Source organism: Pavona decussata, unplaced genomic scaffold (genome assembly GCF_977016875.1).
Source record: "Pavona decussata unplaced genomic scaffold, jaPavDecu1.1 SCAFFOLD_19, whole genome shotgun sequence".
Taxonomy (NCBI): Eukaryota; Metazoa; Cnidaria; class Anthozoa; order Scleractinia; family Agariciidae; genus Pavona; species Pavona decussata.
In genome coordinates, this window is record NW_028145442.1 from 1,386,765 (window position 1) to 1,411,649 (window position 24,885).

The 24,885-nt window shown below is 39.5% G+C and overlaps 2 protein-coding genes and 1 pseudogene across 4 annotated transcripts; all 3 read left to right on the forward strand.

The window, feature by feature from the left end:
* The first annotated feature begins 3,837 nt into the window (after positions 1 to 3,837).
* On the forward strand, positions 3,838 to 6,961 carry LOC146486958 (microfibril-associated glycoprotein 4-like). Its single transcript, XM_085091075.1, has 3 exons — positions 3,838 to 4,203; positions 4,952 to 5,332; positions 6,051 to 6,961. Exons 1-3 carry the CDS (start codon positions 3,960 to 3,962, stop codon positions 6,305 to 6,307), a joined length of 882 nt encoding a protein of 293 aa, XP_084947201.1. The 5' UTR covers positions 3,838 to 3,959; the 3' UTR covers positions 6,308 to 6,961.
* Positions 6,962 to 8,713: 1,752 nt separating this feature from the next.
* On the forward strand, positions 8,714 to 23,766 carry LOC146486959 (ficolin-2-like). 2 transcript variants are annotated; one of them, XM_085091037.1, is made up of 6 exons: positions 8,714 to 8,823; positions 20,923 to 21,282; positions 21,595 to 21,645; positions 22,087 to 22,135; positions 22,268 to 22,656; positions 22,883 to 23,766. In XM_085091037.1, exons 1-6 carry the CDS (start codon positions 8,739 to 8,741, stop codon positions 23,128 to 23,130), a joined length of 1,182 nt encoding a protein of 393 aa, XP_084947163.1. In that variant the 5' UTR covers positions 8,714 to 8,738; the 3' UTR covers positions 23,131 to 23,766. The 2 variants fall into 2 exon arrangements, with proteins under 2 accessions (XP_084947163.1, XP_084947172.1); XM_085091046.1 differs by lacking the exon at positions 21,595 to 21,645.
* LOC146486960 (uncharacterized) lies at positions 9,202 to 16,672 on the forward strand (annotated as a pseudogene). Its single transcript, XR_014858287.1, has 9 exons — positions 9,202 to 10,584; positions 11,003 to 11,050; positions 11,475 to 11,720; positions 12,404 to 12,875; positions 13,421 to 13,645; positions 14,248 to 14,476; positions 14,795 to 14,857; positions 15,541 to 15,609; positions 16,031 to 16,672. The product of XR_014858287.1 is annotated as an uncharacterized LOC146486960 (transcript).
* Positions 23,767 to 24,885: the final 1,119 nt, after the last annotated feature.

Here is a 24,885-nt window from a genome sequence, read left to right on the forward strand (position 1 = left end):
CGCATGGACTTTAACTCTTGCAGAACTTCAGCAGTCATGGCGTCTTCGTGTGTCGGCGTCACCTTTCTATTTTCCTTCGGCGGTTCGTGTTCACGTTGTTTATGGCTGCCTAAAATTGTCAGTTGCTTTCCGGATCTTAAACGTTTACCTGACATGAAGCATTATTCGAAGCAATTTCATTTTAAATAAGAAAAATTTCCAATTTTTGTCGGAGCTCAGTAAGACACGTCTTCACTCCATCGTGACCACGTGCTCTCACATACATATACATACATACATACATACATACATACATACATACATACATACATACATACATACATACATACATACATACATACATACATACATACATACATACATACATACATACATACATGCATGCATGCATGCATGCATGCATGCATGCATGCATGCATGCATACATACATACATACATACATACATCAAGAGAAAATATACATACATACATACATACATACATACATACATACATACATACTGATACATACATATCCTTTATTTAAACACGATAGGGTTTAAAGCTCAGAGCTTGTGGGCTCGTGTCAAAATAATTACAATATGAAACTATGTTAAAATAGTGATAACATTACTTAAAGAACACAAAATAATTGACTACAGCAATTAAGGCATAAAATGTAAAATATTTAGAAGCATTTGAAATCTTGGTAGTGCCTCGGCAGCGACTGGACCGACTGTGTGCTAAAATCAAGTTTCTTAAAATAAGAGTCCTTCTTCACTTTTCGATAAAAAGCAGTGAACTGGCCCGTAAAGTTAGTCGATACAGCGTTCCAAAGGATAGCGCCTCTATAGCGTATCGAGTTTTTAAGAAACTTTGAATTATTTAAAATGGGGGACGATTACGTTATTACTCCTTCTAAAGTTGTATGCAGTGCGAGGTTTATTTGCCAGGTACGAAAGAGCCGCAGGTGCTTCACCTATAGACACGCTATGAAATAATTTAAATAATCGGAGTTGATAATAAAAGGTTAAAGTGTTCCAATTCGAGTGTCAGTATACTTTGTCAGTAGGCGTATCGTGAGGTAAGTTATATATTATTCTGGCTGCTCTTCGGTTAAGCAATTTCAAAGATTGTAGAAGATCTGTATTTGGACAGCCGCCCCAAACGACCAGCACATATAAAACGGATGGCAATATTATTTTAAAATAAAAGTCTAATAGGGCGTTTCGGCTCAAAAACGAACTCCTTTTCAAGAGATTCAGCTTCTTAACAAAGCTCTTTTTTAAATCTATAAGATGGTGTACCCAGGAAAGTCTGTAATGCTCAGTAATGCTCAGAAGACGAGTATGTTTTACCTCAGTCGATCCGTGTCTCTCCAATGGTCACAGGAATTAGCCGCCCGATGTGCGGTTTTCTCATCAAAAGCATAGCTTCGCACTTAGCCGAGTGAGGGGTTAACGAGTTCTCTTGGCACCTGCTGTTCAGTTCAAATAAGGCTCTATTTGAAGAAGTGGCAGTGTTATCGACATTGTCGCCAATACAATAAACGGTGGTGTCATCCGCGTACATAAAAATAGAGCCGGAGGTGACAGCACTTGGAAGGTCATCAGTGTACAAAGCGAACAACGTGGGGCCCAGTACTGACCCTTGGGGAATCCCGCAGGTTACGTTTAGCACAGTCAAGTGACGGCCGTTTACCACCGAAATTTGAGTTTTGTCAGTTAGATAGTCAGTCAGCCATGATAGTAGGCTACCTTGAACTCCAAAATGAAAGTTCAACTTTTACAGTAGGATAGCGTGAGGTACACAGTCAAAAGCTTTTTTAAAGTCAACAAATGCTACAGCAACTACTTTGTTGGCGTCGATTGCTGTTCTCCAGGTTTCCGAGAGATGTACCAGCAATAGTTCAGTAGAGTGCATACCCCTCGCGGTAGGCCCACTGTTTATCTGTGGCCAGGTTATTTTGGAAAACATGTCGGACGACTGTATCGGATACACAAGATTTATTATATGGCTGGCTACGCGAGCGGGCAAGATGAGTCAAATCCTGCGCTGTGATTGGCTACCCGAGCGGGCAAGAAGGAGCTATCTTGCCCGCTCGGGATTACCCGTTGCCCGTTCGCTTGGCATCGAAAGTTTAATCCCAACAACAATGCAATCTTTTCTTCGATTTTCTCGTTGTTTTGGGGGAAAACGCTCACGAAAAAGTTCGGTAAACTCTCAACATTTACCTAAAGGAAAGGAAAGAGAATGGAATCGTCCTGGTGTAGTGAAAATGTTGTTTCAGCTACAATGAATGTGAGTTGAACTGGTGAGTTGCTCTGCGTGTAGTATTTTAGATAGAGTTGATTTTGTAAAAACAATTGTCTCAAGTCGAGTGCCAAATTGATAAATTCTCTCGGTTTGCAATGACTGTATTTAAATCATAGCGTAGTGGAAGATGCGTTAAGTGTTTAGAACAGTTCAGAAAAGTATTTTTCTCAAGTTCGCCGAAGAAGCTCACGTTTTTAATTTAGCCGCGTCTTGCTTGTTGGACATAAACAACAAAATCTTATCAAAGTTTCGCCCAGTTTTCTGATTTACCCGCTCTTTTTTTCGGCTTGTGTTTGCATATAATCTCAAAATCTATTGTTTCATTCAAGAATTAATGATTGGAAGCCGAAAACTGTGTAAAAATGTTTATTATTTACGCCACCGTGCGATCAGCTGAAAATAGCGAGTTTGCCGGATTCTATTCAAATCTTCCCGCTCTTGCAAAAATCTAAATTTTTCGTTCTCAATAATTGTATACTCCCTTTAAGCCATTATAAAGTTAGAGCCCTAAGATAATTTAGGATTTCTTGTTTTCCACGATTACATGCTAATCCAAAAATGTACTGAAAACAAATCTTGCACCGGCCGGCTATGAAGAATTAATTTCCGAGTAGAGAAGTTTCATGTCCTGTTTTGTTTTGTTGTTGTAGTTTTAACTTGAAGGTAAAGCCATATAATAAATCCTTTATTGACCAAGGTTGTTCGGTCAAGATGGCTGGATATTGGCCTCGTTCTTTTTTTGCGTTTTTATGGACCTCGACTTCGTCTCGGTCCATAAAAACGCAAAAAAAGAGCTTGGCCAATATCCAGCCATCTTGGCCTCACGCTTGGTCAATAACGCATATTTATCCATAATCTTGCTAGGAACACTAAGAAGCAATATCGGTCTGTAGCTGTCTATGTCAGTTTCATCATTTTTCTTGTACACAGCAGGAATCAGGCGAGCTTTCTTCCAATGGGTAAAGGTTTCTCTGAGGTTTGCGCAGAATGAGAATAGGCCAGTCAAGGGTGAGACAATGGCAGGCTCAGCTAATTTTAATAATTTTGGTGGAATGTCATCTGGGCCTTCTGATTTATTCGGGTTTGATAGCTTTTAGTTTACGCCGGACCGAATCCTCACCGAGACGGTGATATCAGTCACAGAGGGCACTGAGCCAGTGCGATCGCCCTGCTGTGGATAATTGCTATTGGCTCGTCCAAGTCTAGTGCCAATATTAGCAAAGAAAGCATTTATTAATGTGTAGGTCCTTAGCTGGTATTGCTTTACTGATAAACGCCTCTCCTGAGAAAGCTCTGAGACGAAATCAACGTTTTCCCTCTTTTGCCGGATAAGGAATTTATCCCAAGTTTAACTTCTCAAGACTTTTCTTTACTCTTTAACCACACTTTTCCACAAACTATGTCTGCCCATGATTTAAAAACCCATAAACGTGCTTCTTCTTTTCTATAGTAAAATATAAGCCCCTTGAAAGTAATACTGATTTGATATTGATAAAAGCTCTCTTCAAATAAAACCTATAAGTGGCAAATAATGTAATGTGAAGCCATTTGATTGGTGATATAAGAGCTTTAAAATATCATTTAGAGGCAAGAAAGAATGCTCTCTGCACCAGATCAAATACTACGTTAACAGTTTTGCAACAAACTTTGCTAACATCACTAGATGATGAAGTATTTGTTGACAGCTATTTCGATCGCCTACTTCGTAGGGACACTTGCAAACTCGTCGTTGGTGAGCCCTACAAAGGATAACGAGGCGAAGAAAGCTTCACAGGGTAATGTGAATAACTACAACAATTTTTACACTGGGGCACATTGCAAGGAAATCGAACAACGGCTGGCCGAAATACTGGAAGAAATCAGAGAACTGAAAGGAAACAAAACTTGCGCCAGCCCAACAGGAAGAGGTTTGAAATGCTGTTCCGTTTCTTTTCTTTTCTTTTTTTTTTTCTTTTTTTTTATCGTGATACCGCAATATAATCAGTGAACTCAATGTCGCACGGTTAATTCCCGGGTCATTTACCAGCATTTCCATACGATTGCACCGCTAAATTTCCTTTTCTTGTGGAAAATATTGGCGTCATTCCACCTCAGGCTCGCCGTTATGTTCAAATCAACGGTAAACAAGCGTCCTGGTCGCAGTTGTAATCCCAGTCACCACACCCTCAGCTTTCGTGACTCAAAACCATCTTGAAGGCACGGCCTACCCTAGTGTTTCTAGTGTTTTCTAGTGTTTCTTGTGCTACTGCGTGTTCTTTATTTGTATGAAATGCTAAGCCACCCGAACATTAGAGGGCTAAAATTTCCCCTCTCGTCTTACGTTATTGTCAATCCAATCCCCAATCGTCGCTATCGTTTCCCATTGTTTCATTATTTAGTAGAAATATAGATTGGTTGTTGCCTCGTATTTTACAACTCCGCGAGTCGCGCGCGCGCAATAAGACGAAGCCCTCGCGCTCCGTGCTCGTATTTGCTCTTGTGCGCGCTCCACACCAGGGCGGATTGATGTTCCATTATCTTTCCGCCCTGCTCCACACCTTAGAAAAATTTCTAATGTATCGAACTTCGACATAAGTAGCAGCAAACTGGCTGCCTGATAACTAGACGTTTAGTTTTGTGGGAGTAAGATTGATTGATTGATTGATACCCCTTCAGTTCGCAAGAACTGCGCCGACGTTTTCAAGTCCGGTGATAAGATCAGTGGAGTGTACAAAATCGATCCTGATGGTCTGGGTGAATTTGAAGTGTTTTGTGATCAGGCAACAGCCGGTGGTGGTTGGACGGTGTTTCAAAAGAGACAGAACGGCTCTGTTGATTTCTTTCGCCCTTGGGATGACTACAAGCGGGGTTTTGGCAATCTGAACGGCGAGTTTTGGCTCGGACTGGACAAGATTCACCGCCTGACCAATAGCAGCAGAAACAAGTTGCGCGTTGATTTGGAAGATCTTCATGGAGCCACTGCGTTTGCAGAGTACAGCTCATTCTCTGTGGCAAGTGAAAGGGTGAAATATCAGCTGAGTCTGGGAAGGAATTCAGGTATGCTTCCTTTATTTGAGACTATTACTTTAAAATCAGCAACAACAAAACATTCTCTGCTGTAGCGGAAAAACGTTGGCCGGCCGAAATTGGTTTAATTTCGCAGTGGGTTACGCACGTCATGGAGCCACTGCCTTTACCAGGGTAAAGTTATTAATGTTGTGTTGTCCAACCCTTTATTATTTGGCCTCCTTTTACGCTGCCATTCTGTTTCGAGTGGCCAGCTGATGAGAGTATCGATTCTGTAAACAAAGTGACTCTGTTGAAACCTCCAATACTCTGGGCTATTCTTGACGCTGGTTAACTGGCCAACAACAAACTTTAATTTCTACAGAGTTTACAAAAGGCATTTACAATATAACACACTAATAGGAGTACTGGCTACCGGCGTAAAATAACCTAAGAGTTACAAATGCCAGGGAGCCAGTTAACTGAAAACGTGGAAGTGAAGTGAAGGGTGTATATTAAAACCTTTTTTTGTTAATTTTAGTTGCCATCACACTTTACTTATGTAGCTATAACGTACTTAAAAGTAATTAAAGTTTTCTACACAGAAATAATTTATTACTATAGCATGGAAAATTTAAGTATGTGTTGGTTGCTATACTCGAGTAAATGTCAGTAGCTAATTTGGCGCTGCTGTTAAGCGGGCGCTCTCCATAAAAGGGTTGTTTTTGCGGTAGTTTTGGTTTCATTTTATTTTATTTTATTTTTTCAGGCAGCGCTGGAGACTCGCTTGGTTCGCATCGCGCCCAAGCATTTACCACTAAAGATCGCGATAATGACAAATCGAGTAACAATTGTGCATTGTTGTACAAGGGCGGCTGGTGGTACAATAAGTGCTACGGCTCCAATCTGAATGGTCTGTACCTAAACGGCCAAATCAGTCATTTGGGAATGGTTTGGTATTCCTGGAAACAGTCCTACTACTCTGTCAAAAGGACCGAGATGAAGATTCGTCCAAAGGACTTCTAAGATTCTTTCTGGTTATAAAATTGACTTTTGAGAGGGATTAAAGCAACTATGTCAGCTGGGGCTCACGCGCTGTAGAGTCCGGTTGAGACTAATTTGTATACAACTTGTCGGGTGATTTTGGCTTTTCCGCCATTGCAAAAGCTAGCTTTCGAAACTATTCCAACAAACAGCTTCTTTAAATACTAAAGAACGTTTTAAGCTAACTTTCCGAAGATAAGATCGATTCAAATAGATGAAAACAGCTTCCTGAAATCTCCGAGTTCATCAACTTGCTTCTCATTAACGTGCGCATGCGCCTAGGGTGACATAGTCCCTTTAAGAACCTGTAAGGATGTAAGGGTGTTTTTGTTTAGTTTAAAGCTGTGCTGGGTTTTCAACCCGAAAAGATTCACATAACATGGCATAAGCTACACATGATAAAGAAAGGTTCTGTAAGGAGACAATTTTCAGTCTGCTAAGCAAAGCCTGAGAATTTGCTTACAATATTTTAATCTGTGAATCGGATGACAAGAAATCTGGCCAGCAAATACAAAGGAAGGTTTATATGACTGAAATAAATGCAGAAGTAAATAGTTTTAAGGTACAAAACATTGCTTGCATTGTGTTTGGTTGGCTTGGACTCGAAATATAAGCCATAAAGGCTTAATAAGCGGCCTCACTGGTGTTTTATTCCGCACCCTAGGCCACTTTAAGTAGATTTTTAGCCGTTGCCCTCAGCAAGATTGAGCTCCTTAAATAGTTTTGTACCTTTTAAGAAAGCTTTAATTTTGAAAATTTTTTGGAGCTTTCGGAATGGTTGGCTTTTTTAAACACCAAAACAAAATTTCTCCGTTACCTCGGGAATCGAACACGGAGCCCTTTGCTTCTAAATCAAGGAACTACGCCAATGGACAACACTGCCCACGACTCCTGAAGGAGAGATTAATTTTTGTATTTATAAGTTGTTGAAGGTTTTGTATTATCTGGCACCTGTGGCGCTATGATTTTAACGGTCAAATTACTTCGGATCGCCAAAACAGAATACGCAAATGAGTAGCGAACAACGTCAGACGTTTCTCCATCATATTTTCTGCTTCCATTTTGCGCGAAAATCCCTGTTAACTTGGACGACAATCTCGGCCTTAAGCGGCTTTCGAGGCGGCGCTTCCAGTCACCAAAATAAGAAGTTGTCCCTTAGTCTCACTGTAGTTTCGTTCGATGGAAGGAGTTAGCAGACAACACATCTACTAGTGTTTTCTTTTAAGAATAAGTTATTCTAGAGGTCTCTCTCGCAAAAGGCCCATCGGGGCCGGGAGCGATTAGAGGCTGCTGTATTTGCAGGCTGTTACACCCTTCAGTATAAATGCGAAAAATGAAACCTTTATTGTTGTTTAAAGACAAAGGGACTTGCGCATTGTCGGATCGAGAAAAAAGATTATTTATTTTGGACGTGTTTTCAAATACTGCATACCTGCCGGGAAGCCATGAATGAGGGATTTTCCTAGAGTTTCACTACTGAGAGAACAGGAATTAACTCAGCTTTGATTATTACAATCTCTAAGCAAACATTTCTCTCAAAGGAAAATGATGTGTCGATGTGCCAGAAAAAAAAACAAACCGTACTTCAAACGTTCTTGAAATAGCAGTTCATGTTCAGTTGACTCCCACTAGCTCAACTGCAACTGGAGAACTAAAATGATGTCATTAGATCTATGTGTGAGAGTACAAGGTGACCTCAAAACCGTCCACCACGAAATCCACGAAATCCTCCCCGAGGGGGCCCCCCTCGAAATCCGCCTCCGCGGAATCCGCCTCCTTGGTTGTTCCCACGGTAATGCCTTGGACCTTGGTAGCCGCTCCTGGGTGGTGGGCCACCGCGCCCTCCTCTGTGCATCAACCTGAAAGAGACAAATCGGAGTAAGTTACATAACCCACTAAATAAAAGGGGAAGATAACAGACACAATAGTGCGACAATCAGGGCGGCTTGATGATGAACGAAACGAAACTGCAACCTGAGAGAAAACAAAATCAATGTTAGGGAGACTTGGTTTAAAACGAGCTCTTAATTCTTTCTTTCTGATGCTTAGGAGGGTGTGACATGACAAAATAAATAAACATTAACTACTTGAGTACTTCTTGGCATCATGCTAATTGCTTTTCTCTTCCCTAGCCCACAAGCAAGCTCTCCAATTAGGGTCTCACGCGCGAGAGAAAACCGCGAGAGGATTGGGGCGGAGCCTTCTCCTGTCCTCGCCCCAAGTTAAGAAAATAGCTTTGTCTATCTTTTAGTTTACAGTGTCCACGATCAACTTTTTTCTTCGAACGTTAGTGGCGGGAAACATTCGCGGCTGCGGTTTGCTGTAACTTCATTTTGAGTTTCATTCAAAAGTGGGTTTGCTTGGATTGGAATCTATTTTCTCTTGTTTAGGCCTACTATTTGTATAACTCATCATGAAGATATTGTCTATTCTCATTATAACTGCTCTGCTGATATGCATGGTCGTAATGTCATCAGAAGCACATCGCTGCAAGAAACGTAAGTGATTCTATTTGTATCTGAGGTATTTTATGTATGTACCATCAGTCTGACATTTTTGATAAATCAGACAGAAACGTATCATTGAAATTTCCGAGCATATCCACCGTTCACAGAGTGGTACTTGTCATCACACGTGTGACACATGTCGCTATTAATTGAAGATTAGAGCATTCCCAAGGGTGAAGTACGAGCTCTCTGATTTGGTATATTAAGTAAATAGATCCCTTGAGGCAGGTGGTATGCTTTTTAAGCCGTTTTTGTCTGAAATAGGGTATAGATTTTAACCGTTTTAGTACGAGGGTATTCTTTGCGCTTACCTCGTATCGGCGGTGGCAAACTCGTCAGTGATCCTCGTAGAAAATAACAACGACCAAGAGAAAATAAGGGACAGAGAGGGACATTGAGGGCGTTGGCCGGGATATGTCGATTCCACTAAAGTTATTTTTAGTTTTAGACAGAAAAGGAAGTCTGTTTTCCTAGACGTCCGCACAAAGTACAACCTCGATCTGAGGGTCGATCTGAGGTTGTCAGTGAAAATAATGGCGGATTGCGTGGAAGGCTATTGAATATTCAATATGCCCCTTCCACGCACAATATACCGACGTTTAGACTTCGGCATCAATGTAGGTGATAGTATTGAAAGGGCCCCAAGTCAAATAACCTGTGAAAAGCCCGATAATGTTCAGGAGGGGAGTTCTTCTGGGAGAAAGAGGAAGATCGAAGATGTGCCGTACGGCGAACACGTGCCAGTAAGAAAAAGTCCCAGACTTGCTATAAAAGCTTTAAAATCCGTTCTATCCAAGAGATGCAAGCAGGCCGAAGAACGGTCGTATGAAAATACCCTCGCAGAGCTTAATAAATCCAGCGAAGTGCAGATCTTAAAAGAACTCGAAACCAGCATCTCGCACCTCGACGGTTCGCTACAGTGCGAACTGGAAGCAATATCGGGTCATCAAAGCAGTGCAGCTCTTAGCGTTTATCCTCAAAAGGAGAAGAGTTACAGGAAAGACCTTGGAAGTTTCCAGCCAGTTCGATTACTGTTCAGTCCTTCTCGACATTACAAGTTTCAAGTTTTTATTTACAGAACACTCGAGGAAGGAAAAATTGATTTGAGAGACAAGGTGGCTGTGGAACGTGTGGTCGAAAAAATACGAGTGAATTCTGGGTTTGCAATGTGTCCTGGTATAGTGGATTACGATGCCATAATATCGGACATACGCATTCAACCTTCCAATGTCAAAGAAGAAATTTGGCCGTGGCGGCACGTGAGCGCAATTAAATGTAAGTTGTGGCACAAACCCCGCAAGCAGCAGTTGAGCGAGGGAATGCCAGAGAGTGTGGCTGATGTGTGTGGCGAATGCAAGTTGGTTCGAAGGAAAATGCTCGTTTTGCGGGACAAGAGGAAAAGCCTTGACGAAAATGATCGACTGCAAAGGCAACAGGCCTCATCTAAGGTACGACTGTCTGTTTTGAGCCCAGAAAGTCAGGAAGCGCGGCAGGAGAATGTGCGGAGAGAGAGGAAAAATTATCGCCGAATAGCTGAGAGAATGATCCAAAGGAGCTCTGTGGCAGTAAATGAGAAACAAAACAGCGAGCTGGTAACACTCATCAACTGTTTGGAATCCTGCAAGGAAGGCCAAGAAGGCCTCGCTAAAGTGTTCAACGAAGCTGACAGCCACAAACCTGGAAGCGGAGCTGTTATTCGTGAAATGTGGCAAATGGAAAAAGCAGCTTTTTTCAAAGATCAGCGCAAGAACGGTAGGCTTAAACATAACTGCTATAATTCATTTTATTTTTATTACATATCAAGAGCAGCGAGAGCGTTAGAGGTTTTATTTCGGTCTGAACAACTTCGTGTTTTCCTTTTTAAGATGTCCTTCATTTTTCTCCAACATCATACGTTTTTTATTAGATATCTTGACGTAAGACTTAGTGTAAATTCATAAAAAAGCAGCTGTTAGGGCTAAATCTTATTAGTTTGTACAACACACGTCTTTGCAAAGGTTTTAAATCAAGTGTTACATAAGTTTAGTGTAAATTTCATTTTGGTATTAGAAAATGTTCATTTTCTTTGGAAATTGCCACAGACTGACTAGTAAGTAATTTCTGTGAGTGAGTAATTCTTAATTAAATACATTGGCAACATATTACTAATACTCTAACCATTGTTTTTTAGAAACTGGAAAACAAGGCAACAGGTGGTCATCAGCAACTATCAGAATTGGTGGGTTTTCCGGAGTAATAGTTTTTATATACAACATTTGAAATAAAACTAACTTAAAAAGAAGTGATACCAGACCTAAAATGGCTGTGTGAAGATTTATTTTCGCAGCAGATCTGACTGAAGGCGAAATGACTAAACTGGTAGAAAATGAATGATAATTTGTGTAATTTATTTTAAACATAAAGTTATTACAAGTGGTCTTGTTGGATGCAAACTTGATCATGATTTACCAACTCTCTCATCCCTGACAATTAAATCATAATACTGACATGTTTGGTGTGTTTTGATTTTCTGCAATCCCAGGCAACTACTTCATGAAATCAATGATAATTATACCCCTCTAAAAAATCGAAGGACAGTTTTGCCTGGAGTTTTTGCATTGTTTTTAATTATAATTATTATTGTGTGCTTTGTTTACATGTAGCTCTGGCTGTTTACACCAGAAGTCCTGCTGCATTTCGTGCAGTTAGAAGTCTTGGCATCCTCCAGCTACCTTAATTGCTGCAAAGAACTGCAACGAATTGTCAGTAAGAATGCAGATGGGCCAGGGATTCATGAGAGCTATATTGCCCATCAAAGTCAAGTGTATGAACAATTTTGTGCTAAAAAAGTTGAATCTGGAAGGAAGAGACCACTGGGTGTTGGAGTTCTCATCTTCGACGAGACAAAGGTCAGGAGATGTCATGAGATTGAAATGATTAGGAAGAATGTTAAGCATTGATTCCAGACTGGTGAAATGTCAAAGAGATAATCAAAAGTTTTTTGAATATCAGAGAGAATAATTTAAGTTGGCAATTAAAAATGAAAAAAGTTTACTTTTCTAGGTGGAAGATTGATTGATTGATTGATTGATTGATTGACTGCATTACTGAGTCGATTGATTGATTGAGTGAGTGATTGATTGATTGATTGATTGATTGATTGATTGAGTGATTGTCATTCAGTGAAAAGTTAAGGCAAATTTTCTTTCCTTCAAGTGTTACAACCTTGTTTAGATGTACATGTATTGTCAGTAACTGGCACCTTTTTGGAATAATGGCATTCAATCTTGCTATATTGCTTTCAACAAGAATCATGCAAGTTACTCCATGTAAATGTGACCCAATTGAATTGGTGCGTGGAAATAAGCCCTAAGTAGACTGTTGCATTGTCTTAGCAAATTGCCTTCTTCTTCCTTCTTTTAATAAAGGAGAAGTTGGGAGGAGATCAAGAGTCCCTTTTAGGGCTTTATTCCACGTACCACGCCTTCAATTGTTGATACATATATGTACCATGAAAATTTTGTTTCAGGTTGTCATTATTTCTGAGTAGGCTACCATTTTGTTTAAGACACTTTACACTCTGATCACACAGGTGCAGTCCAAGATTGTTTGGAATTCGATGAATTCAACCATTAGAGGTTATGCTATGAGTCCAGAAGAACTTCCTTGGCTACATGATGTGTTCATGAGTGTGGGTGAAGATTTCGATCAGCAGAAAACCTCGTACATCTTGCAGTTTTTGTGTATAGAGATCTAACATCACAATTTGATGTCATTGGGCCCTATTTCACTTGTGCCAGTTCATGGGACCACCAATTTTTACTTGAGTGTGTCATGAGGACAATCCAGGCTTTCACTCTGTACAATTTCCATGTTCGAGTGCTGGTGTGTGATGGAGCCTCATCGAATCTAGCCCTTATAAAGCTTCTCTGTGGCTATGAACATGAGCAGCTGCCTGACTTGCTGATGGAGAAGACCCATTTGCTGTTTCAGCATCATTTGACAATCCATATGAGGATGGTGAGGACAAGCGAGTATTTGTGGTAATCTGCCCTTCTCACCAGGTAACTAACACAATGAAACATTTGTGTTAATTCTTAATTTGTATAAATTATTGTTGGGTAAAATACAGTACTGTACATGTAGATACACACCTTGTCAACATCACAGTTGCTCATCAGCTATGACGTCGTTTTTTGTCTAATATACATGTTCTATTGCTCCTTCTCTATTTCTTTAACATAAACAGCTTCCCTCCCATGGGTAATGTAATGCAAATTATTACTTGACTATGGCATGCATATTGCATACAGAGAATTCCTCATAATATTCATCTTAATTCTCTCTGTGTGAATGTTGATGTGTTTCAGGATCAGTGCCTTTCATCTGACTTATCTACAAAATTTTATGATAGTCTAATATTACATACAGTGACATTACTTCATAGGGATTCATTGCAATGGAACCAATTTCTAAGTTAGACTTCGCGAATGAAGAAATGAAAACTTTTGAAAGTAAATGGTTGGCAATCGCAACGTGCGACTAAAACACATTTTTTGTTGTTTGGTATGTAGTTTAATATTAATGTCCTATTGTTATTATTTCACAGCTCAAAAACAATATTGCTGCCCTGTACAGTTCTCGACCCAGGGGTACCAAATCTTTCCAAAAAGATGGTATCCAGTTTGGCTGGCAACCAATATTTGATCAGTATGAGCGTGACCAGGAAAGAGTTGAACAGAATTTGGCCAGAAGAGTTCCTGGACTCCGGTACAGCTTTGTACACCGAGATAGCTGGACCCGCTTGAATGTTCTGCCAGCAAAGATAATGCAGGTACAATTAGAAGATATTTAAAAGGGTCTGATGATGGCTTTTGTGAGACTTAATTTACTTAAATATTTATCAAGATATTAAAGAATGCAGTGTGACAATAAGCCATTTTGATTTAATAATGAAAAAAATTCTAATGTCACACCAAGGCTTGGGAGAATAAAACAATTAGGAATCCAATGAACTTAGAGGGATGAACAGAAGTTCTTTGTAAAATTTCTTTGTTTAAGTCCCCCAAATCTATGTGCCTATTTGTGTTAGATAATTTTTTTAAAAATTATTAATTGAAATTGGCCTCTTTGCAACTAATCAGTCACTGTGTACTTAATAGTTTTTGTACACATGTAAGTATAATTGAAGGGGTGCGTGAAATAAGGCCCTAAGTGACTTTTGACGTAAGGTCAAATTCTCCTTTTGTTTCTCAAGCGAATGCACGGAAATTTGGAAGGAGAATCTATCAATTTATCAGAAGTCACTTAGGGCTTTTTTCCAGGCACCTCTTCAATTATACAGCCATTACATTCTTTACTCAGAGACTTCACTGGTATTGTTAGCATGTACTAATTCAATTCTCTTTCAATGTACTTTTTTGGCGGTTCCCTTAGCAACGATACATGATCAGTGCTCTCCAAGAACATGCAAGGAAGCTTCCATTGCCTGCTGATACATCAATGGTGGAAATGACCAGTAACTACTTGGAGGCTTGCCACCTCATCTTTGAGAAGGGTATATTGAGCCATATGACTATTTCACCCAAATACCAACGTGTTATTGAAAACATCGAGAAGGGCTTCAGCTTCTTTAAAGACTGGTTCACATGTCATCAAGGCACTGGTGAGAGAACTAAGACTTAAATTTCTCTCAGGGAATCCCATGGAGTGATTTCAACTAATGTCTTGCTGTCCTCTCTGTACGTAACCAACTGTATTTTTGCTGGCTTGATGACCATGCATAAAAAGTCAGTTGATTTATAACAGGAAGGAAGAGACTTGTTTTGTAAAGTATGATGCATATGTCATTCAGTCATAGTATCAGCTAGCGTAAGGAAAACTTGCAGTACATATAATTCATATGACATATAGATCTTAATATTAATTCACATTTAAACATTAATTAAATTAATTAAGTTTCCTTTTTTTTTCCATTCTTCAGAGTATCCCAATAACAGCAAGCAAGCTAGACAAAGCAAGTTCTTAGCCTGGCAGCTAGAAAGATGTAAAAAATTATGGTACATACACTGTTAAAGACAACAAAATTCTTGAAATCCCATTGTTTCTTTAATTCGCAGTCAATATTTGTTTGAAATTGCCAGTGCTGGCATTCAAACTGTCCAATCTTGAATTAAATTTGTATGTCATAGACCCTGACTGTGTATTAATAGCATGCAGCGCCCATCTACTTAATTAAGTCAACAGAAAAATCCAATTATTCAAATCATACCATTGTACCGATTAACAGACCAAATTAGATAATATTAAAATAGTTCTACACAGTAAGAGGGTGTAAATTAGTCCAAACTAAGAAAAGTAATTGGATGAAACAAATCAAAACCGTTTTGCAAAATTGATAATCAAAAACCCTGTTCTCCCATTGCCAAAATTAGATACCATCTGCATGCATGTGGTTGATCATTATGTTGACAGAGTGGAATGTTCTCACCTGACTCACATTTCCATTTATTTTAATCTGTCCAACAATTAAGAGTTTATTAAAAATAAACCAGCAGATCTTGGCCCGGTTAAATTCAAAATGATTTCTAGACTCCTTAAAAAGGTGTTTCCATGTTCTACATTCAGAAATACAACCGATAACACTTACAAGAAATATTACTTTTCAAATGTGTTGCTCATTCCAAAAAATTACCATAATTTTTTACACAAACAAGACTTGTAATCCAGATCTTTTTTTGCAGACCTGGGACCTTTTGAGATTTATGGTTTATGGCTTCCTGCACTTCAGTCAGTGCCGTTCATTGCAGCCTATCCTGATTATTTCATCAGCCCACTCAAAATAAATGGGAGTGCCATTGAATCAATTTTTAGTGTCCTGAAATTTACTGCTGGTGGAAACCTTTCTGCGAGCAACTATGGATCTTTTCGTGGAAGAGTCATTACTGGCAGAGAGGTTATCACCAACAGCAATTCAGAGCGTGGTTATCGTGATGATGTCATCCTGGTGTCTGGATCGGTTACATCAAGTAGTGAGGCCTCAAGAATGTCATACTCTGTGCGACTGATTTATGATCCTTTTGGTCTTAATGAGATGAAGCAGTTCTGCTTCTCAGCAAACCTCAGTCAGTCAACTATTGGTGGACGTCTAGGAAGCAACGCATGCACCATCATTGCGTCATTCAGGTAGGATACCAGTTTGTCAAACTTGCCCTGCCAGAGCCAACCTTGAGCATCTTACCAAGTCAGTGGTTTGAAGTTATTGTTGACTCAATGGTTGAGGGTAATGCTCTTCATGACCTTCTTTTTGATGGGGAGGCCAGAAACCTTGATATTGAAGATGCCGTTGAGAGCTGCGGAAATGATCTGCACATTGCTCATTATGATCAACCCATCGGGTTTGATTTGCGCTCTGGAGATTTGTCACCCCTTGTCCAGTCACTGCAAACTCGAGCGGCCTGTCATCAAAGGCAAGTTGCTGTTCTCATCTCAGGCTGTGAAAGTGTGGCACTTCTGATCTGGGAGACTGGGGCCTTTGCCATTGTTGACTCTCATACTCATGGTCAGTATGGAGCCATCATCTGCTATGCACCAGCAGGGCAGACTAGCAGTAGTGATATTGTGACATGGCTTTCCAAGATGGTCCAGAAATACTTTAATGGATCTTTAGGTTTATGCACCCTTACATTTGTTACATATGACTGTACATGACTAGGTTGCCGAGCCAGCTGGGCCAGCTTTTAAAACTGGTGTCATTTGTAAAACTCACATTGTAGACTTATGTTTTATAGGATCACAAAAAATATAAGGGTCTCTGGGGAAAACACACAAAGTCAAATACATGCTTTAGGAGAAACAAATATTCATATATAGGGGACAGTTGCCTTGATGCAGAGGTGACTTCAGACAGTGCATGTGCATGATACAGTAGCCAAACAAGTGGAGGAAATAAATCGCATAAGCTAGCCTAAGGATATAAACTTTTGTTCACAGCACTTTTGTATCTCTAGTTTCTAGGGTATACATTTTACAGTACTGTTTGTTTCCTGTGCGAACCCTTATACTTGTAGTTGTCAAAATTGTAATACCATAACACACAGTTATAGGGGGCTTAATTAGCTTCCAACAATGCATGTAGATTCTAATTGATATGGTGCTTACTAGGGTTGAAATGCTAGCTGGTTCACTAAACAATTCTTATTTCTTTTGATTTATTTGTGCCTTCTAGTAAGTCCATGGAGAAGTCGGGGTACATGTAACTCTAAGGAGCAAATATCCATGTTCATATGTTTATAGTTCTAGCATGCAATATTCAGTCTTCACTAGAAGAGGGCTGGTGGTCAATGGTGATTTTGCCTTGTACATTTGTAACTATTCACCCAACATCAATTATTGGAAATGCAGGCCAAATAGACTTCTTGTTCAGCTTAAAATTCATGACTGCCTAAGGCATAGTTAGTGGTGTTGGCCAAGGTTTATTGTACATAACATTTTAATGTTTTACATTTTGTTATAGGTTTAATTTAGTATCAGAAAAGTTTGTTATAGTTAGAATTGCTTCTGATATAACTGGTTTGTAATATTATAACACACAAGTTGAGAATGAGAAATTCAGACTGGTTCCTTTCTGGTGGCACGTACAGTAACTGTTGTGAATTTTTTCCATGGTATGGCACTATCATTCCTTGTGTAGAATGCATATCGGACAACTGAAGGACCACTAATAGCTGAATTGTCCAGTCAAAAAATAAACTTGAACGAATTAAACACCAAGAAAGTATGTATTGGTAAACAAGTGTACATATGTATAGCCTGCGTAGCTGGCGGTATTGTAGGCACGCGCAAAATAAAGTCTTGGCGGTACCATTGGAGCCGCTAAAAGCGAGCGGCGAAGCCATGAGGGGAATGGGGAGGGGCTTTGCCACTCGCTTCTAGCGGCTCCTCAGTGACTGCCAAAACTTTCTTTCGCGCGCGCTAACAATACCGCCAGCCTACGCAGGCTAGTACATGTATGTACATGTAGTTACAGTCTTTGCTTTTACAAGTCTGGTATACTTAATTATTTTAAATGATAGGGTCTCTGCAATAACAGTGAAGAGGTCAAGTACCATAAACTTTAAGTTTTTTAACAAGCAGGGATCAAAAATTCTAGGCTTGTTTTAGTATGTGAAAGTAACAAATAACAGATTACTCTTGTCACTGTAAGGAATGCTACTAATTTATACCATACACACATGATGTCCAAAAACTTTTCATGTTTTGCTAACTAAAGAGTTTTTTCAATGGTTGATGTTTACTGTATCACTTTTAATTCCCCATCCATAGACCCAATATTTTAATGTACAAAATACTCCAATGTTGTAATAGATGTACTGTAGAAAAGGAATAAAGTGCAAAATTTTATTTAGGCAGATTTTTATTGAACAACAGGAAAGAAAGGAGTTGAGTACATACAAAATGAAAATATTACACAACTTAATATATAAATTATGTACATGTATGATCAGAAGGTAATAAACCTTGACCTTCTACAATGTAACAAAACAACTGAGAACATCTAAAATTGCTTGTTTGAGATATTTCCTTGGGTCTTTGAATCCCAAGATGGATCAAAATCAAGTTTCTCCTTTCTTAACCAATACATAATCCACCAAACAAGTCATGCAAATTGACCAAAATGATAACCATTTGGGAATTTGTCTAGAAGTTGAATATTTTATCCTGTCTAGTAACATATGCAATGTATGGAGACAATTAACCCTTTAAGCCCCAGTATCAACATGAAAATTCTCCTCAATGGTCTTTGTTTATTTTTTAAGACAAGTTAGGAGAAGTTGTTTCAACATCAAGACAATTTATCTTTGGTGATCATTTCCTTTATTCTCATGACCTGTATGTCAGATTATGTAGTGATATTGTAAGGAGAAACAAGAGGCTGATCACTATTGGGGGCTTAAAGGGTTATGGGGAATTTTTGTCCCCACCATAGGGCTTAAAAGGTTAATTATGCACATCACCTGGCAGGTTCCTCTTAGGATTGGTGCTTGGGAAACAAAGGAATATGTTAATGAGGAATATGTTAATGACCTTGGGAACCACAGGAACTGCCATGTTAACGAACATACATAAGGGGTTTGTAAGGGTAGGACAATTCAAAACTTCATCGGAGGATTAACAGGGTACAAGATAAATTTACAGGACTGATTGAGTTAATTAATTGTCAATAACTGTGTGCACTGGAAAATGGAATCCAGGGGAATTCCTCTCGTAAGATTTCCCCTTCACCAAATAGGTGGCCTGTGGTTTACTAGGAGTTGACCCAAGAAGAAAGCCGATGACGTATACACATGTATGCATAACTGACACTTCCTCACTAGACAAAATATACAGGTATATCCTATCTCTTTTTAGCAACGCTAAATGTTTTGAGATTATCTCTCAGGGATTGGTCAGCTTCTACAACTTTACCTGATGTGGCCAAGTCCTTTTCAAATTTCCCTCTGAAGAATTCCTTTGTTCTGGTGTTGCACAGTTTATGAAGCATGTCACTGTACACCTTGTCAATCACATTAGACTTGACATCCTTAGTTGATGCTCCACACTTCTCTGCTGACCATTTGAATGATTTCAACAATTGTTCATCATTGTAAACATTGAAGTGTACAACTTCCAAAAAGTTACTCTTGTGTTTCTTTAAGCTTCGCTCATTCACATATTCTCTGATATTCATTAATCTGCCTCTCTTACAAAGTTTAGAAATTCTTTTTTGACAAAGGTCAAATGACCTTCATCAAGAATATTGAGAGCCTCTGGAACATGGCTTTTGTCTGTTTCTTTCAGCTTAATGAGAAAATCGAGCTCCATTTCCATTTGGCTTCTACTGTCAGGTGTCGTTTTTCTTTTTCCTTTCTTTTCTGATAAAGTATCTTTTCTCAGTTTTATCATTTGGCAAAGAGCTGCACCAGACATTCGATATAAGGCGACATCATCCTCAGGTGTAATATCCTGGTGAATATCAAGCGGCTGAGAAAAATTGTAAGACTCTGTCTGTGCAAAATCATAAACTAGGGAATGCAAAATGCCTGTGACTGCTCGAATCGTACTCGATGAATATTCATTTGCCAAATCGTGGAACACTGCATTGCATACCTTTGAATTATTGGATGAACTATCCAAGTAGCTGTTCAAACTTTTCATCCAGCGCAATGACAAGTGAGCCTTTCTGTCTTTTTTAACGGCCTTTGCAATTTCTGAAACGAGTTGTACGTAAAATGAGAACATATGGTGTACTAGATCACGAAGTTCATTGTAGCGATCATCAAGAATTTCCTCAATAAGCTGACGATGTGTTTTGTAATGCTTCATAACGTACTGCTTTGCGAGTCTTTCTGACACAAATTTCCAACACATGGGACGTTTGCCTTCTAGCTTTTTACCGAGCTCATCCAGTTCGTTCCTGGTGAGCGCCTTTGGTTTTTTCTTTCCACGCTGTGATCTTCGATTCTGGCTTTGTTTGGGCGCATTGCTCGAATTGGCACTTTCACTTTTGGCAACGCGAGCACTCCTCCCCTGTTTGCCACCAGAGCACTCTTTTCCTTTTTGTTTCTTATTTTTATACGTCTTTCCTCTCCTGCTGCCTGCTGATGTCGAGGGTTCCCCAACATAATCACTGTCCGTGTCGCTTTTGCTACCATCGTGCGAAGAAATATCACCTGAATCGCTGCCCGTTTCGGACTCAATTTCTGCGCTAAAATCTGATATGCCCGCCAGCGAGTCGTTTGAATCTGAAGAAATTGTGGAGCATATTTCCCACTGTGAATTCTCGCTCCAGAAATACCATTTCCCTACTTTTCGGAAGTCGTTTTCATCGACAAAACTTATCTCAACGCTGTCCGCCATTATTTTGCTTTGACTAACCACATCAGATCGAGGTTAGCCTTCATGCGGACGTCTCGGAAAACAAACTTCCTTTTCCGTCTAAAACTATTTATAACTATAGTGGAATCGACATATCCCAAGGCGTGGACTGGGAGCCTCCCTCTCTGTCCCTTATTTTCTCTTGCAACGACTTGAAGAAGGCACAGTCTGATATGATTAACAATTATTACACAGGACCAAACTGCAAAGAAATAAAACAGCAACTGTCCCAAATAAAACAAGAAATTTGGTCCTTGAAGGTAAATATAACAGACGAGTTGTCCTCAGAGATGCGACAACTACTTGCAGAAATATTGGGAGATATCAAAGAACTGAAAGAAAACCTTACCAGTGGCAGCAGTTTAAATGGTCTGTTTTCTGAAGTAAAACAACAGGCCGCCGGATTGAAGGAAGAAGTAAAGGTACTGAGAGAAAACCTCACAGGAGGCCCGGCGGGAAATGGTCTGCTTCCTGAAATGAAACAACTACCGGCCGAATTAAAAGAAGAAATTATGGCGCTGAAGGGAAATCAAACTGGGAGCCAAGGTGGAACAGGTTGGAATTAAATATCACTGTTTTGTGAACTCGAAAAATGTTCCTTTTAAATCATGATGACAATCTGCATGTAACCCCACCTAAACTGGGGCATTTTTTGTCTCCCAGGTTCCCCCCTCCTCGATCCCACTCCATAACTTCGTAAGTATAAAGCTATGGCAATGAGACTTGGTGTTTCCTTTGAAGTCCGCAACGTGCCAATTACATTATGTCATATCAAGAGCACTCACAGAATAATACAGCATTCTTATTATGAAGTGACTTCCACACGAGAAAGGGGTAACATGTTTTTATATGACTTTCATTTTCTAGTACCAACATCTTCAAGGCCGATTCCTACCCACAAACCTACCTTCCCCACAAGTAAGTGAATAACAAAAAAACATTTTTAATATCTATTGATTTGTTTTTTAGTTTCCGTGATTCTTTAAGGAAAGAGTAACAAGTTCAATGCTTTTAAACCACGATTTTTTGAAACAATTTTTACGTGTGAGCTATGGCCGAGTGCTTTCCAAGTTTGCCTGTATCACTCACAGAATAATATACGATTTTCAATTTTTTTTTATGAAGTGACTTACACATAAAAATGGATAACATGTTCTTATATGACTGTCAATTTTTAGTACCAACAACTTCAAGGCCGATTCCTACCTCCAAACCTACCTGGCCCTCAGAAAAGTGATTGACAACAACAACAACAACAAACATTTTTAATATCTATTGATCTGTTTCTAGTTTCCATGATGCTTTGAGGAAATTAAGACTAACAGGGTAACATGTTCTTATATGACTGTCCTTTTTTAGTACCAACAACTTCAAGGCCGATTCCTACCCCCAAACCTACCACGGGTAAGTGATTTTATCAACAACAACAACCGCAACAACAACAAAAGACATCTTTAATATCTGTTGATCTGTTTTCTCGTTTTTGTGATGCTTTAAGGAAAGAGTAGCAAGTCCAATGCTTTTGATACACAATTTTCAGCAGTTACCCGAAGAACTGCGCCGAGATTTACAAATCCGGTAAATGGAGAAGTAAAGTCTACAAAATCGATCCTGATGGTTTGGGTGAATTCGACGTGTTTTGTGATCAGGCAACAGCCGGTGGAGGTTGGACAGTGTTTCAAAAGAGACAGGACGGCTCTGTAGATTTCTGGCGGGAATGGGATGACTACAACCGGGGCTTCGGCAATCTGAACGGCAATTATTGGCTCGGACTGGATAAGATTCACCGGCTGACTGCAAGCGGTAGTTACAAGCTTCGCGTCGACTTGGAAGACAATTATGGAATAAAGGCCTTTGCAAAGTACAGGTCATTTACTGTTGAAAACGAGACGGCAAAATACCAGCTCAGCAAAGTAAATAATTTTCGAGGTAAGCTTAAAATTACAACTGTTATAGTACAGTGGTTAGAGTCGGAAGGTCGTGGGTTCGGTTTCTTATGTGGAGATGGTGGGCTAAAATGCATAGAGTGCCTGTAGATAAATTATTACTCCAATTCAAGTAGTAGAATTAACCCGTTGTGTCTCTTGTGTGTTGTGCCGCTTGTGTGTGTGTAGTACGGTGAAAGTAATTTACGCTTTTCTTTGTTCGTTTTTAGGCACTGCCGGAAACTCTCTTAGCTATCATTATGGTATGGCATTTACCACCAAGGATCGCGATAATGACCGGAGGTCATCACACAACTGTGCATCGCAGTATAAAGGAGCGTGGTGGTACAATGATTGTCATTGGTCCAACCTGAATGGTCTATTCAGGCCTGGCCGGGGCCTGATATGGTTTTCCTGGAAAAAGGACAGCATCTCGTTGAGGAAATCCGTAATGAAGCTACGCCCAAACGATTTTTGAAATTTTGTAACTCGTCCGTTATTTTGTGTTTAAGTTAGCAATAATGCGCGGGTAACAGTTTTAAACCTTGTAAGGGTATAACGGTTCTTTTGTTTTCATATCTCAAGAACACGTTAAGATGAATTTTCACTGTCGCGTAATTTTACGAACGTTAACGCGCTTGAATTTACCTACGTAAAATCAAAATAGAGAAAACCCAAGGTGGATTTCCTCGGCGCGAAAATTTTACGTGTGTACAGACGTAGATTTAGCTGGCTTTATGTATTGGACAATGCTCTCTGGTGATATACTGCTTTTGATCTATACTTAGTAGGTGATTCTAACTTCTGAGTCTGTGGATAAAATAGTCACATTAAAGCCCGTTTAAACGGTTTCAACATTTGATTCAACATGCGTTCAACACAGTTGTTGAACTAAATATCGGGGGTGTTTGGACAGGTCGTTCAACATTGTTGAAAGTGCAAAAAAATATTGAAAGCTTGTTGAAAGTGTGTTGAATCAAATTTAGATTGGTTTAAACTTTCATTCAACTTCGCCTCAACATTCCCTTTGTCAGTCTTGAAAATGTTGAATGGCTTTGAAACCGTTTGAACACTCCGTTTATCCAACATTTTCCCAACATCCGTTCAACTTTTGTTGAACGAATGTTGGGTAAATGTTGAAATTGTTTAACTGTAGAACCGGGGTTCTGACTTCGCTAAAGTGAGACTATTCGGACAAAATCTAAGTTAACACTACCTTAATGCCAAACGTTTGCCGAGTGTATGAAAAAAGGTCTAAAGTAAAACAGTCAAGACGAAAGATATTGATTGGACATTACTTTCAGCTGTACGTTCCTACGGTACAGTTTTTTAGGCTGTAATTAGAAGTTGGTTTCAGATTTTGAGTCTGCGGTGAAGATTGTAAAATATGACAATTCAAATGAAATCAACTGAGTGTTGTCTGCCCAAGCGCGTCTTCAGATTTCCAAAACTTTACTAAGAAACGGACATCTCGTAAGACAGGCAAATCTATGAGACAGTTTGAAAGTTTTGCGAGCCATTTAGTCTGGCTAGCAGAGAACAGTTCACTTAAAATAAAAAGAGGTAGATATCTGAATAATTTGTAAATTAAATTTTAACATAAATTGCGTTAAATTTTGCTGCTGGCAAACGAAAATCAACTGATCCGAAAGGTGTGTTTGAACTTCGGCTTAATGTTCAGCTCATTAGCTCATTTCTCCGATTGATCTCAGTTGACTAAGCTGATTCGGTGACACAAGCAAGTCAGTGCTACTAGAGTAAATTACTCAGTATCTTTATTTGAAGTCAGCAGAATTCTCCAAAGCCCTGGCCAGGGTGGCTCAGCGGATTTGCAAATCATCGCAAATTTGGAGATGTTAAATGCGTGCTCAAACAAGCTTTTAATACTCGATAGTAGGCGTGATCAAGGTAGACGTTAATTTGTAAGAGAGGCATTTCAGTCAGTGACCTTCACTTTTACAAGGTGCTTTAATGATTAAAACATTTCCCCTCCTTGCGTGAGAATTTGAACTTAAACTCACAGTTTACGTTACTTTTCAACCTGCAAAAACTTGCGACTCCATCCAACATTTTGGCCAGAGGATTGAAACGGTCCACTCCAAAATCAACAAAGCCCAGCCGCTAAGGTTCACCGCCGCATCACAGCCCCAGTTCTGAGCATCGACTTAAGACATGAACATAGGATATTTTGTTTGGAGAGAATGATGCAAGTTCAAATTTTATTCTTCTATAC